This window comes from Lygodium microphyllum, chromosome 22, assembly GCF_053477565.2.
Source record: "Lygodium microphyllum isolate KBCC chromosome 22, Lygodium_microphyllum_v1.1.10, whole genome shotgun sequence".
In the NCBI taxonomy this organism is placed as follows: domain Eukaryota; kingdom Viridiplantae; phylum Streptophyta; class Polypodiopsida; order Schizaeales; family Lygodiaceae; genus Lygodium; species Lygodium microphyllum.
The window spans coordinates 15,526,215-15,538,410 of record NC_141156.1 but is presented as its reverse complement, the minus strand read 5'-3'; the positions used below and the strand labels follow the sequence as shown (position 1 = coordinate 15,538,410).

General features: G+C 39.4%; 1 protein-coding gene across 1 annotated transcript; it reads left to right on the top strand.

The window, feature by feature from the left end:
* Positions 1-4,098: 4,098 nt before the first annotated feature.
* Positions 4,099-6,806, top strand: LOC148016917 (uncharacterized). The gene is made up of 3 exons (XM_087662440.1): positions 4,099-4,444; positions 4,688-4,817; positions 5,042-6,806. Exons 1-3 carry the CDS (start codon positions 4,309-4,311, stop codon positions 6,333-6,335), a joined length of 1,560 nt encoding a protein of 519 aa, XP_087518566.1. The 5' UTR covers positions 4,099-4,308; the 3' UTR covers positions 6,336-6,806.
* The last annotated feature ends 5,390 nt before the right edge of the window (positions 6,807-12,196 follow it).

The window sequence follows — 12,196 nt, the reverse complement described above, 5'->3', positions numbered from 1 at the left end:
GGGTTAGAAATAGCAAGAACAATAAACAACAATAGTAATTGTAATCAATTATTACATCAAAGATTACCTAATGATCTTGTAGTACTAACCTATTGATTAATGTACTAATAATTTATGAATCTTGAATTGTTATCATTCATTTGATTCTTTAATATCTTCATTATTTATGATTGTTAGCTAAGATAGATAATCAATGAACTAATATAAGTCAATTCATTTTTAAGAGGTTAGTCATAGCACATTAGTAGGTTGAAGGTTTTGTATGTTTCATATTAAAAGTTGAATAGGCTAGTGGTAGAGTAGATGGTTTTCTAGGTTAAGTTACTACTAATAGCTTAAGAAGCTACTATATAGGGTAGTGATAGTACTTGTACTAGACTAGTAAATCTAGAGTTTTGCAAAAAAAAAAGAAGTTTACTAAGTTAGTAGTATGAACTTACTCGGTAGGGAGATTAGTGCTAATAGTATTACACTAGTAGGTTGGTACCTTTTGAGATTGTTAATCAGTTTAGGGCTTAGTAGCTTACTGTCTAGCTCTTTTTATGTTCCTTGACATGTTCAATGTTGTGGCATTTCAATCTTTCCTGTTAATCATGATAGTAGTAGCACGAATAGTAGTATAAGATGGATTTATTACCAAAGAAGAAAAAAGAGAGGGACCTAAAAAATGGGATATTAATGATAGTAGTATTAGTGATAATAGGAGTAGGACTAGCAGTAGTAGTAGCAAGATAAAAGCAACAATAGTGACAAGAGCAACAATAATTATCACATTGATAATGGCAATGACACTAGTAGTGATAGTGATTATGGCTTCAACAAGTGTAGTTGCACTACTCTACTACTTGGCAATGGTAGCAACGACAACATTAGTAGTAGTAGGAGGTTAGGGCTCATAGTATTATAAGGTTTAGAGTCTAATAGGTTAGTAGTAGATTAGTAGGTTTATTAGGTTAATAGTAGTAGGGTTAGTAAGATGCCTATTTGTTGGAGAGTATCATACTCATGTAACCAATGCAAGTGGGTGGTGATATCATGTGGCCAACACCATGTCACATTGCAACATGTTTAAGGTAATACATAAGTTTATTTAATTGCATTGATTAAGTCATTGAACAACACAAATTTTTAATAAGCCCAAGGAAATCAAATTCCATGTATAAGTAGCAGCAATAGCAGAAACAATAGGAGCAGTAGCAATAGAAACAACACTAGCAATAGTAGGAGGAGGAGAAGGTTAAGACTCATAGTATTACAAGGTTTGGGGTCTATAAGGTTGCTACTACAACAAAAGCAGTAGCAGTAGCAGTAGCGGTAGCAGTAGCCGTAGCCATAGTCCTAGTGGTAGCAGTAGCGGTAGCGGTAGCAGTAGCAATAGCGGTAGCGGTAGCAGTAGCAGTAGCAGTAGCCGTAGCCGTAGCTGTAGCCATAGCAGTAGCAGTAGCAGTAGCAGTAGCAGTAGCAGTAGCAGTAGCAGTAGCAATAGCAATAGCAGTAGCAGTAGTAGGAGGAGGAGGAGGTTAAGACTCATAGTATAATATAAGATTTGGGGTCTATAAGGTTTATTAGGTTAATTCTAGTAAAATTATTAAGATGCCTATTTGACTAAGAGAGTACCATACTCATGTAGCCAATGCAAGTGGGTAGTGATATCATGTGACCAAGATCATGTCACATTGTAACATATATAAGGTAATACATAAGTTTATTTAATTGCATTGATTTAGTTGTTAAACAACATAACTTGTCAATAAGGCCAAGAAAATTAGATTCCATGTATAACTTAAATATCATAGTGAAACCTTGCTTATCTATGCTTGTGCTTTCGGATTTGGACTTTGATCAACAAAAAGAGGTCCTTCAAGCAATGAAGTAAATTTGCATGCATACATGGGTAGGCTACAAGAACTTTGAGGTCAAAGGACATTTTAGATAGTAATCCCTCTCCAATCCCAAAAAATAAGGTCACCATTGATGCATTGTAGAGCTAGTGATGAATTAAAAGATAGTGAATGGCTTTTTTTGAAATAAATGATGTTGAACTGGAGGCATTGAGAGAGGAGGCTAAATTGCCTCTCTCAAGGACCAAGGATATCAAATTTCAAGGCTTTTTTCTCTCTACTTTACTTAGAATGACTCCATTTATGGAGCATTATATGTGCTGACATGGCATTGTTCAAGTAAGATATGAATTGAAATATGTTCTTCTTATTCCTTTGTTGATATGATTAACCATATCCTAAAACGCTAAACAATTTTTGTTGGATTCCATACTATGAAAGGATCATATCTTACATATCTTGCCTATGCTAAATGTCATGCCAGAGAACCATAATGGTTTGACTAAATAATACCTTGTCAAACTTACCCATGCAATTGAAACTCAAGGATACACCTCCAACGATGTGTGCACCTCCACCAATGTAAGTGTCTTATTGAGGTCACTAAGAATATCCATCTTATTTGGTAAAATGGTGAATTTATATGGTGACATTGCCATGAGTGAAGTTAGGGAATTTTTTGTATGTGTATTTCCCACTTGGTCTTGGATTTGGTAGGATGTGCATCAAGTTTGATATTTTGTGCATTTCAAGTGACAAGTGGTTACCATTGGTGCCTAGTTTGCAAGTCACCAATGTTCAACAAAGTATGAAAGTCAAAAACTTGAAGAGGATGATGAAGTGATATGGCTCCAAAAGTAATAGCTTGAGAGACATGACACATGTTTGCTACAGTCTTGGGGGGCGGGGGGGTGGGCGGATAGAGAATATAGCAGGGATGTAATTGATTACATGTGATAGCCCCCCTATCTAGGGACAAGATGGATTAGTATGGCACCTTATTTATAAAGCTTGATAGATTAGTTCCAAAGGACTACTAGGAGTGGTGTGAAGTAGAGTCATGATAATGGTAGATAGACACTGTGGAGTAACTACCCATATCGTGTCCATGTAAAGCTTATGTATATACTTTTGAGATATTTTTCATATTCCAATATAACTAATCATGTTTTTGGAGGGTTTATGTATGCACTTTCTTCACTTTCTCAGTTTAACTAATTCCTTTGTACTAGAGCAATGTGTATAAATTCATTACATATATACCTACAAATTAGAAAAATCTAAGAAATGGTTGGTTCACTTGGATGGTTGGATAGTACATATATAAAAGGGTACCAATTAGGATAGCCTATAAGAAAAACCCTCTAGTAGCCTTTCTATTCCTACAAACTAGAAGATTGGAGCACTCATTTTTCTGAAAGTATAATAACTCTTTTCTCAAAAAAGACCATACAATATAGAGCTTTTAAGAAAGACATATTCTCAAAAAATGCATAGTTAGAAGAGCAACAATGCTCACATTCTATAGTATTTATAAACTTTAGCTACTGAGCATTCCAGTGTGCTACAATTGAGGTTTAAACAACCAAGCAATCCATATGCAATGTGGAAACTAGTTACATTGCATATTGGAGTGGCAAACAACAAAAAATGAGATTGTATCAAAGAGCCAGTTGGCCACTATGAAATGTGTCGTGCTCTTTTACCTCTTTACAACCTTTCCTGTGTGAGAAAACATCTATGTTGATGTTTGTTAGTATAACTTATTAATGTGATTTGAAGCATGAAAGGTGCCCAATAGTTCGTCTAAAAAGGGGAATGCCAAAGATTTGGTCACATTTTGTTAGCTTACGAACGTGGATTATAAAGATTGAGGATTCAAACTTGGAAGAACTTGGAAGGTGATATCTCATTTGAAACTAAAACATGTAATTTGTACAAAAAGCCACAAAAGGTACAAATGACCAAATCATAGGCAGGAGTTGTAAGGATGCAGGTACGACAGAGGGAAGCCTTTGACTGTAGTAATAAAAGTCTACAGAGGACGGGAGCCGTGTGAACGCGTAGAGAATCACGGCAAATGGGCTATCCAGTGTCCACACACCTTTTAGGCTTTTTCACCAGACGCGGAACTACCCCATATATGTACATGTAACAATATATATAAGTGAAGTCACTAGAACAAGTAGAGGCAGCCAAATCCATTTACGTTCGTTGTTAAATCAATACAATCATTTGGGGAGCTCTCTCTCTCTCTCTCTCTCTCTCTCTCTCTCCCCCCCCTATATATTGTACACACTACTTTGAAATTGTGCACCCCAGATCGTCGGTTTACTAGCACTGATCACCGTTAAGTACTGCCACTGATCACTTCGATTCATCTCATCCGATTCGATAAGTCATCAGCTGCCGCGTCTGTTTAGTACAGCTGCAAGCTGGTCGGACTGATCGATTCTGATTGGTAAGTATGGGGCGCTCCCCCTGTTGTGATAAGGCTGGGCTTAAGAAAGGCGCATGGACCCCCGAGGAAGATGAGAAGCTTGTATCGTTTATTAAGCGTAACCGCGGCCATGGCAGCTGGCGCACTCTCCCTAAATTAGCTGGTATAAATCCTGTTGACCTAATCCGATCATTATTTTTTGAATAATCTACGAATTTAATCTTCTTGTACGATTAACCTTGCGCTGGCTCTGCAATAATAATTGAAATGATCCGTTACAAGAAGACATTGATTTGCATCATCTGAATAATCCATTGATCCGATTATTGGTTTAATAATAGACTTTCACCAAGGATTGGTAGAGTTCTTCTGCATAGGTTGAATCAGTCTAATTTGATGAATGCAGGGCTTTCGAGGTGCGGGAAGAGCTGCCGCTTGAGATGGACGAATTATCTGCGCCCTGATATCAAGCGCGGCACTTTCTCTGCCCATGAAGAGCGCTCCATCATCCACCTCCACAGCTTGCTGGGCAACAGGTAATTATCAAAATCAGCAAAGGTTCACTGAAGAATTTAATATAGTTACGACAGTTCGTCTATTGTTTGCTATATTATTTCTGTTCAAGAAAGGAATCCCAATTAAATTTGATTTTTGATTTGTCTGATCAAGTACAAGAGATTCTGTGTTTATTTGCTGATAATATCGAACGTTTCTTTTATTCTTGCGCTCATACCATCATGATTCTTTGATGAGAATGCAGGTGGTCCAGCATTGCTTCCCACCTTCCGGGGCGAACCGACAACGAGATTAAGAATCACTGGAACACGCACCTCAAGAAGACGCTGTGGCAGATGGGAATCGATCCAGTGACTCACCTGCCTGCTCAGCTCGTGAGCGCCTACAACAGCCACACTAGTTTCTTGAACTGGTACGAGGCATGGCGAACATACTGCAGCGTCAATAATCAGCCCACAGCTAGTGCTGCTGCCACTAGTATTCCTCCTCAATCACCATTGTCATCAACAAACACAGCTAGCTATAGTTTATTAAGCAACATGGACGATGCAGGCATCAATGTTCTTGCAGCGTCATTTAATCTCAATCCGTATGACCATCATCTCCATCTAATGGCCCATCAAGCGCAAGTGCAGCAGCAGCTCATGCAGATGCATCAAATTAATGGGTCGTCAATTGCCACTCAAAGCTATGCTAATTACGAGGCTAATCCCAATGCGCTACTCATGAGCCAGCTGCATGAGAATCATAACCAGCTGCCGAATCATAGTATACCCAATCTGAATGCGTGCGCTAATCTTAATGACATCTCTCCCATAGTGCTCGATCACAGTATTACAACAAGCACTCAAACCCCTAATCCTCTGATTACCCCTATTTCAGGAACTGTTCCTGACAGTATTGATCATGATCATATCTCAGCGCTAGCGAGCCAAGAGCTCGATCATGTGAATGCTCACACAATCAATCAGAGCTTGCAAGCAGCAGCTGAGCATCAACAGTACATGGTCGCACAGTTGGAATCAGATCGCGCCCAGTTTGGTATACACAACAATAGTACTGATAATCCATGGCCTCCCCAATTTGTTCCCCAATCCGACAGCTCCGACCCGATGAATGACCATCCCATAGTTAACCAAATGACTGGCGCAGGAGCGGGCGATGATGAGAACATCGACCCGCTTCTGATGAATGACGGGTATATGGTTCATCGGGGCTTGGTTGGCGCCTTCACTAATATAAATAGCACTACTGATAATCATCCCTTGACTACCTCGACCTGCACCAGCAGCCCATCAAGCGACTGCGTCGGCAATAGCTGTACTGAAAATTTGTGGAGGGCAGCTGCAGATCATAATAATGACATTCATTACGATAACAGGGTTAGCTACAACAGTGTTAATGATGGCAAGCTGATTACCATGGAAGACCAAACCAAGGATCAACAGCTCATTTATTGGGCTAACATGCTTCAGCTCTTGAGTCCTCCTCATCAACTATACAATGATATGAATCATGTGTTGTCCCCCTGCCATTGATTAATACTTAAGAGCAACGACTTGATCATCATAACTTCAAACAATGACTACCAATGAGGCAACAACCGGGATCGTAAAGACCACTGTTACAATCACCAAGATCGAGAGGATCAATGCGTGTTTCTGTCCTCGGTCGCACCACGAGACCATGTTATCATGTGGCAAAAGAAAAGAGATATAGAGTACTACAGAAGACCCTAGCACATTTAAGGACTCCCACTCAACTGCTAATCGCAATACACCACTAATAGAACAAAGGTTAGTGGTCATATAGAAAAATATCCATGGCCTCCTTGTAGCTCAACATAGAGTACAACACCAAAGCCTTTAGCCTCCATCCATGGTCTATAAGGGTATTTTGTATAAGGGTAATTTTCCATGGTACAAGTCACTCCTCAATGAACTTGATGTATACAACTCTAGCAAGATATGTCTTCAACAAAGTCTTCTAATTAAGGCCAATCACTATAAAAATTGAAGAGAATACTCTTGAAATCTCCAACAAAACTATGAGCAAAATTTCTTTAAATGTCAAGTTTTGCCATTAAAATACACATTAATATGTCCATCAAAACACAAATGATGCTATAAACATTGGAAAATTTATCAAAATAATAGATAGTACATACATCAATATATACCATTTAGTGTACTAATACATATACCGTAGAGAACTATATGATAGATATGTGAACAAGTGCAAAAAGAAAAGAAGGCAACTACCACTACAACAAAAAGGCTCCCCAGACGCACTTGTAGACACAATATTTGAACTGCATTAAAAAATGTCGGGCGCATTTATTACTGCGTCTACTGCCGTGTCTAAAATTTCACGTCTACAAGCGCACTTATTATGAAACCTACACACGCATATGGACCCGTCTATTGACGCGCTCTGTAAATATATAATCATATTTATAAAAAAATAGATATATTCATATTCTGCATCTATACACGTGTGTAACTGCGCGTTTATAAAGGCGTGTAATCTGCAAATTTTTTACGATAATAGACGCGCATTTTTCCTGCAATTTAGACACGCTGATAGACGCGCAAAACAAAGGTATGAAAAAAAAACCAGAGCATGTGGCTTTGCAAGCCACATGCTCAGGCTTTGCAAGCCACATATACTCTGGTTTTTTCCCCCCCATCAACATCAAATTGTATGCTTAGGGAAAACAGAGAAAGATTATTTTGAAGATTTTTGTACCATTAAACAAAACGATGTATGTAGAACACGAAATTTCATATATATAGATGAAACATTTTTACATGATGAGTTCTAGTGCTTGTGATCTCAAGCATGGTCATGGTCACAAGCACTAGCTAAAAGTAATACATATCAAAAATGAAAACTACAAGCCAAGGGGAGGGATGCATGCATGGGACTCCTCTACATCTCCTCAGAAGAGGCATCATCGTTGCTACCACCACCGCTGCCGGTGTCGGTGCCACTGCCGCCACCGCTACTGCTAGTCCCCCCTTCGCTATCCTCAACTGCATCAGGGTTCACCTATACATGTAAAAAATAAAACATACCTCTTCACGTTGTGGAATCCTAATGGCACAATTATATTGCTCCTCCGTGATGAGTCTCTCCTCGTAGAAATGCTGCCAAGTGGATGACCGGTTATGACCTCGATGGTAGCCTACCTCTCTAGGAGTAGACATCCTACCAACGATATGATACTACAAAACAATTTGAACATATAACGTATAAGAACACGCTACATAATGAATTGAAACAAATTAAAAAAATTAATTAAAAAAGAAATCAAATAATACTTACAAACTCAGCCTCCCATGACTCCCTACCACCTGATCCATAATGCAACGATCCCATGGTTGCCATCTAGATGCATCGCGTCTCTGTATATGCTGACGACTTGTCATTTTCTCTACTGCTCTCTTCTTTGCCTCTTTCCACTCCATGCGGTGGCAATTGGGTGGTTGGCCATATCCAGGGCGCCACTGCTCTTGTCTCCACAGTGACTCCTTGGCACGTGTCATAAGGTGAGACCTCTTGTTATGAAGCGCGTCTCTCACCTTTGACCATCCCCAATCATCTGAGAATTGTGAATTCTGGAAATAAGGGTACCTTCTATGTACTGTCCGCAGCATCTCTTGCCACAAACCATTTTTTTGGTGCTTGAAGGGAATCATACAATCTTTGTATGTGGCATGCACGACACTCCTCAAGTAGGCTATCACTTCCCTCCCCTCAGGGTTATGCAAGATACCACAAACATCAATGAAAGAGTAGTACATTTGTGGAGGCTCACCTCTCTCATTTCCCGATGAGGGTGATCGAGAGCCACCTCCTAGGCAACCCCCACAAAGTCCTCGACCTCCTCGTCCTCCCCCATGACTCTCCCTCCTCCCTCGATGGGCACTACTCTCTACCTCACTCGATGAATGTGCTTCAGCCGATCCATATACTTCAGCTGATCATGTGCATCAGCTGATCTGTGTGTATGCATAGTGCATAGAGTACCTGTTAGTAGAGGTATACCAAGGTTTGGTATGCCAAGGTTTGGTGTTTGTGCGGCAGCGCTAGGCAAAGATGTGATAGGTGTCCCAGACATGACACTAAAAATCTCCTCTGTAGTGGGAGGGCGACTAAGATAACTAGTCATCTCCCCCATGAATTGCTCCTTGTTTGGAAAACCTCCAAAAAAGCTACTAACACCTCTAGAAAACTCCGCTAACGTGTTGTTCATGTGTTTCAACTCAGGATCAGTGCTGGAAGATCTAGGTTTCCATATCTACACAAGCAAAAATCCATTACTACCCTATGCACATAAAACATATTACATGTTGCATCTATACCTATGTCTATACCCGTTTCTGTCAACATATCTATTCCTGCGTCTATACCTGCGTCTACACTGTCATCTAGACGCGCTGACAAACACGCACAGTTGGACCATATTGTAAACTGTTATAAAAAACGCGTGAAAAAACCTCCATAGATGACAGTCATAAGCATATATATAAATATATATATATATATATATATGATTGAGAGAGAGAGAAGAAGAACTCACCTTCTTTGCTTGTTCCGACGGGTGGCACCTAGCTTGTAAGCTCTTTGTCCTCCTTCTCCCTTCCCTTGGTAGGTTGCTTGATTCTTCTTATCTTCCTTGCTGTTTGGCTCTTGTTCTTTACTCTTTGGCTCTTCCTTTCTCTTGTCATCTTTTTACTCTTATTTCCTTCCCTCATTGTCTTCATGAAGTAATAGATAGACATGATTAGTGATGTCGAGCTCGAACTGTAGAAAATACGCAAAAAACGTAAAAAAGCACTGGTTTGAAAAGAAAGCCACAACTTTTTTATTTAAAAATTTATATTTGCGTGGCGCATCTGTAAGCGCATGTAATTGCGCGTGTATATGTGCAGATAAGACATATTACATGCGCTGATAGACGTGCAGTTACAATTAAACTGATTAGATGCTAGCTTTTGGTTGTTTTTGGATCAACATGACTTTCCTAGTCTTTCAATATCAAAAAGTTTGCCTCCATGTTATAAGTATCAATGCATTTAGGGAACATGACATATATACCAAATGAAATCGTATATGTCCGTATGATTCAGGTGTAATTATGTCGTCATCTTCTACTAGTATGGGACATGTTGAGTCAACAAACAGTACATCCTCCAGTGAGGACGAGACATTGCGTCTTCACAATCGATATGCTTGGCTATGACGGAAAATCAAATGTATGTGTGATTGTTGTCAAGGATGTTTTTTTCAAGCACGTCAAATCACAATGTCACACCTCAGCATGTACGGAGAGTGGGACTAAGAAAAAGACCCATTAATTTTTACTGCTTTATTTGCATAAATATTTTTGGTCTATGTTGCATCTTCACCATTAGACAAAACCTCATTTTTTTATTGAGTAGGATACGGTACCACATCCTCAAATGGTCCCTCCAGGGCGTCGAGAGGCTTCGAAGCATCGATGCGAGGAGGCAGAGTCCTCAAGAAGAGTAGAGACTGATAACGACAATAGCAGCCCTCTTCAAATGCCCCATCAAGTTTTGGAGGAAGCGATTTTGAACAACATGGTGCACGATTTATTTTCCCATGAGGTTCGAGGGGAGGGCGCCACTAGAGCGACAGATGACCCGCTACACATAGCGTCAAAAACTCCATTCTACGAAGGTTGCGCCTACTCCATTCTACATGCATCTCTCAAGATAGTGAACTTACAAACCATTTATGGATGGAGTAATGCTAGCTTGAATGCATTATTGAAGTATGTATCATTTAATATTAATTCATAAATGCTTCTAGACAATATTCGCAGTTTATTAACTCTGTTTTCACAATATATGTAGGTTGTTGTCACAAATGCTTCCAAATGGAAATAAATTACCAACTAGAAGGGAGCAAGCAAGGTGTTTCTTGACATCTCTTGGAGGTCTCGATTACATTAAAATCCATGCATGTATTAATGATTGCATCTTGTTTCGTGGAGATCATGCATCTGCACGACAGTGTCCTATTTGTGGTGAACCAAGATACAACCAGGAGATGAAATCAATGGATGTGCCTCGTAAGGTTTTGCGATATTTTCCTAATATTTCACGTATTCAACTTATGTTTAAGTGTGAATCTATTGCGAGACTCATGTCATGGCATGCTAGTTACCATTCAAGTGATGAAAAGTTGAGAATTCCTTCAAACACACCAGCTTGGCAACACGTAGACAATTTGTGGCCAACTTTCAAAGAAGAGCCTAGAAATTTGAGATTTGTTCTAGGATTAGATGGAATAAATCCATTTGGCATCAAAAGCACCTCATATAGTGTATGGTCAGTGGTATTGGTGAACTATAATATCTCTCCATCCATGGCAATAAAAAAAGAACATGTAATGTTGTTCCTTTTGATTCTTGAAAAACACAAAGTAAAAAACATGGATGTTTACTTACAGCCTTTGATCGAGGAGTCAGAAATGCTATGGAGAGGTATTGAGGTGCAAGATGTGAGTGCATCATTGTCCTCTAGAGATTTCACTTTAAAGGGCATGCTGTTGTGGACCGTGCATGATTTTCCAGGCTATGGAGAGTATTCAGGTAGTTTTATACTCTATTTTATTCATTCTTACCCTTAATCAAATATATATCATCATTAACCCACTTGTTTTTACAGGTTTAACTACATCAGGATATCATGCATATCCAATTTGCGGTCTCTCTATGGTTTCTTCTAGACTGACATGCTTGAAGAAGGTTATCTATGACAATCATCATTGTTTCCTTCCTATTGACCACCCCAAATATGCACCCCCTACTAATGGAAGAACTCCACAATCTTTGACCATTCAAGATTGGAAGGACACTTGGACACACGCCGATGATCATCCTCTACTCGGCATGAGTCGCTAACTAGTTTACTTCTTTTGTTTGTCTTTAAAGTACACTCCATTATGAGAATGAGAAATAATATATTGTTTGTGCCTTAAATTCTCTATATTTTTTAGTCTCCCATATTGGATTGAACTCAAGATCAATCACCTGTTGGACCCCATGCATATATTCAAGAATGTTGCCTCTACATTATGGGATCACTTAATCGGGGCTCGTGATTCTATCAATGTAAGGGAGGATTTACATAGCATTGGACGTATGAGACGATCTTGGCCACGCATCAGACCTAGAGAAAAGATCGAGTTACCGCGTGCACCTTGGATGTTGCCGAAGACCAAAGAAAAGATGGTGAAGCAGCAGATATGTAGCTTTCGAACTCCCACAAGATATATAAGATGACTCAAGGGAGCCTTCATAAAGAAAAAGAAAAGAGGTGTGGAGAAACTATCTGGTTTAAAGTCTCACGATTGGCAAAAAATG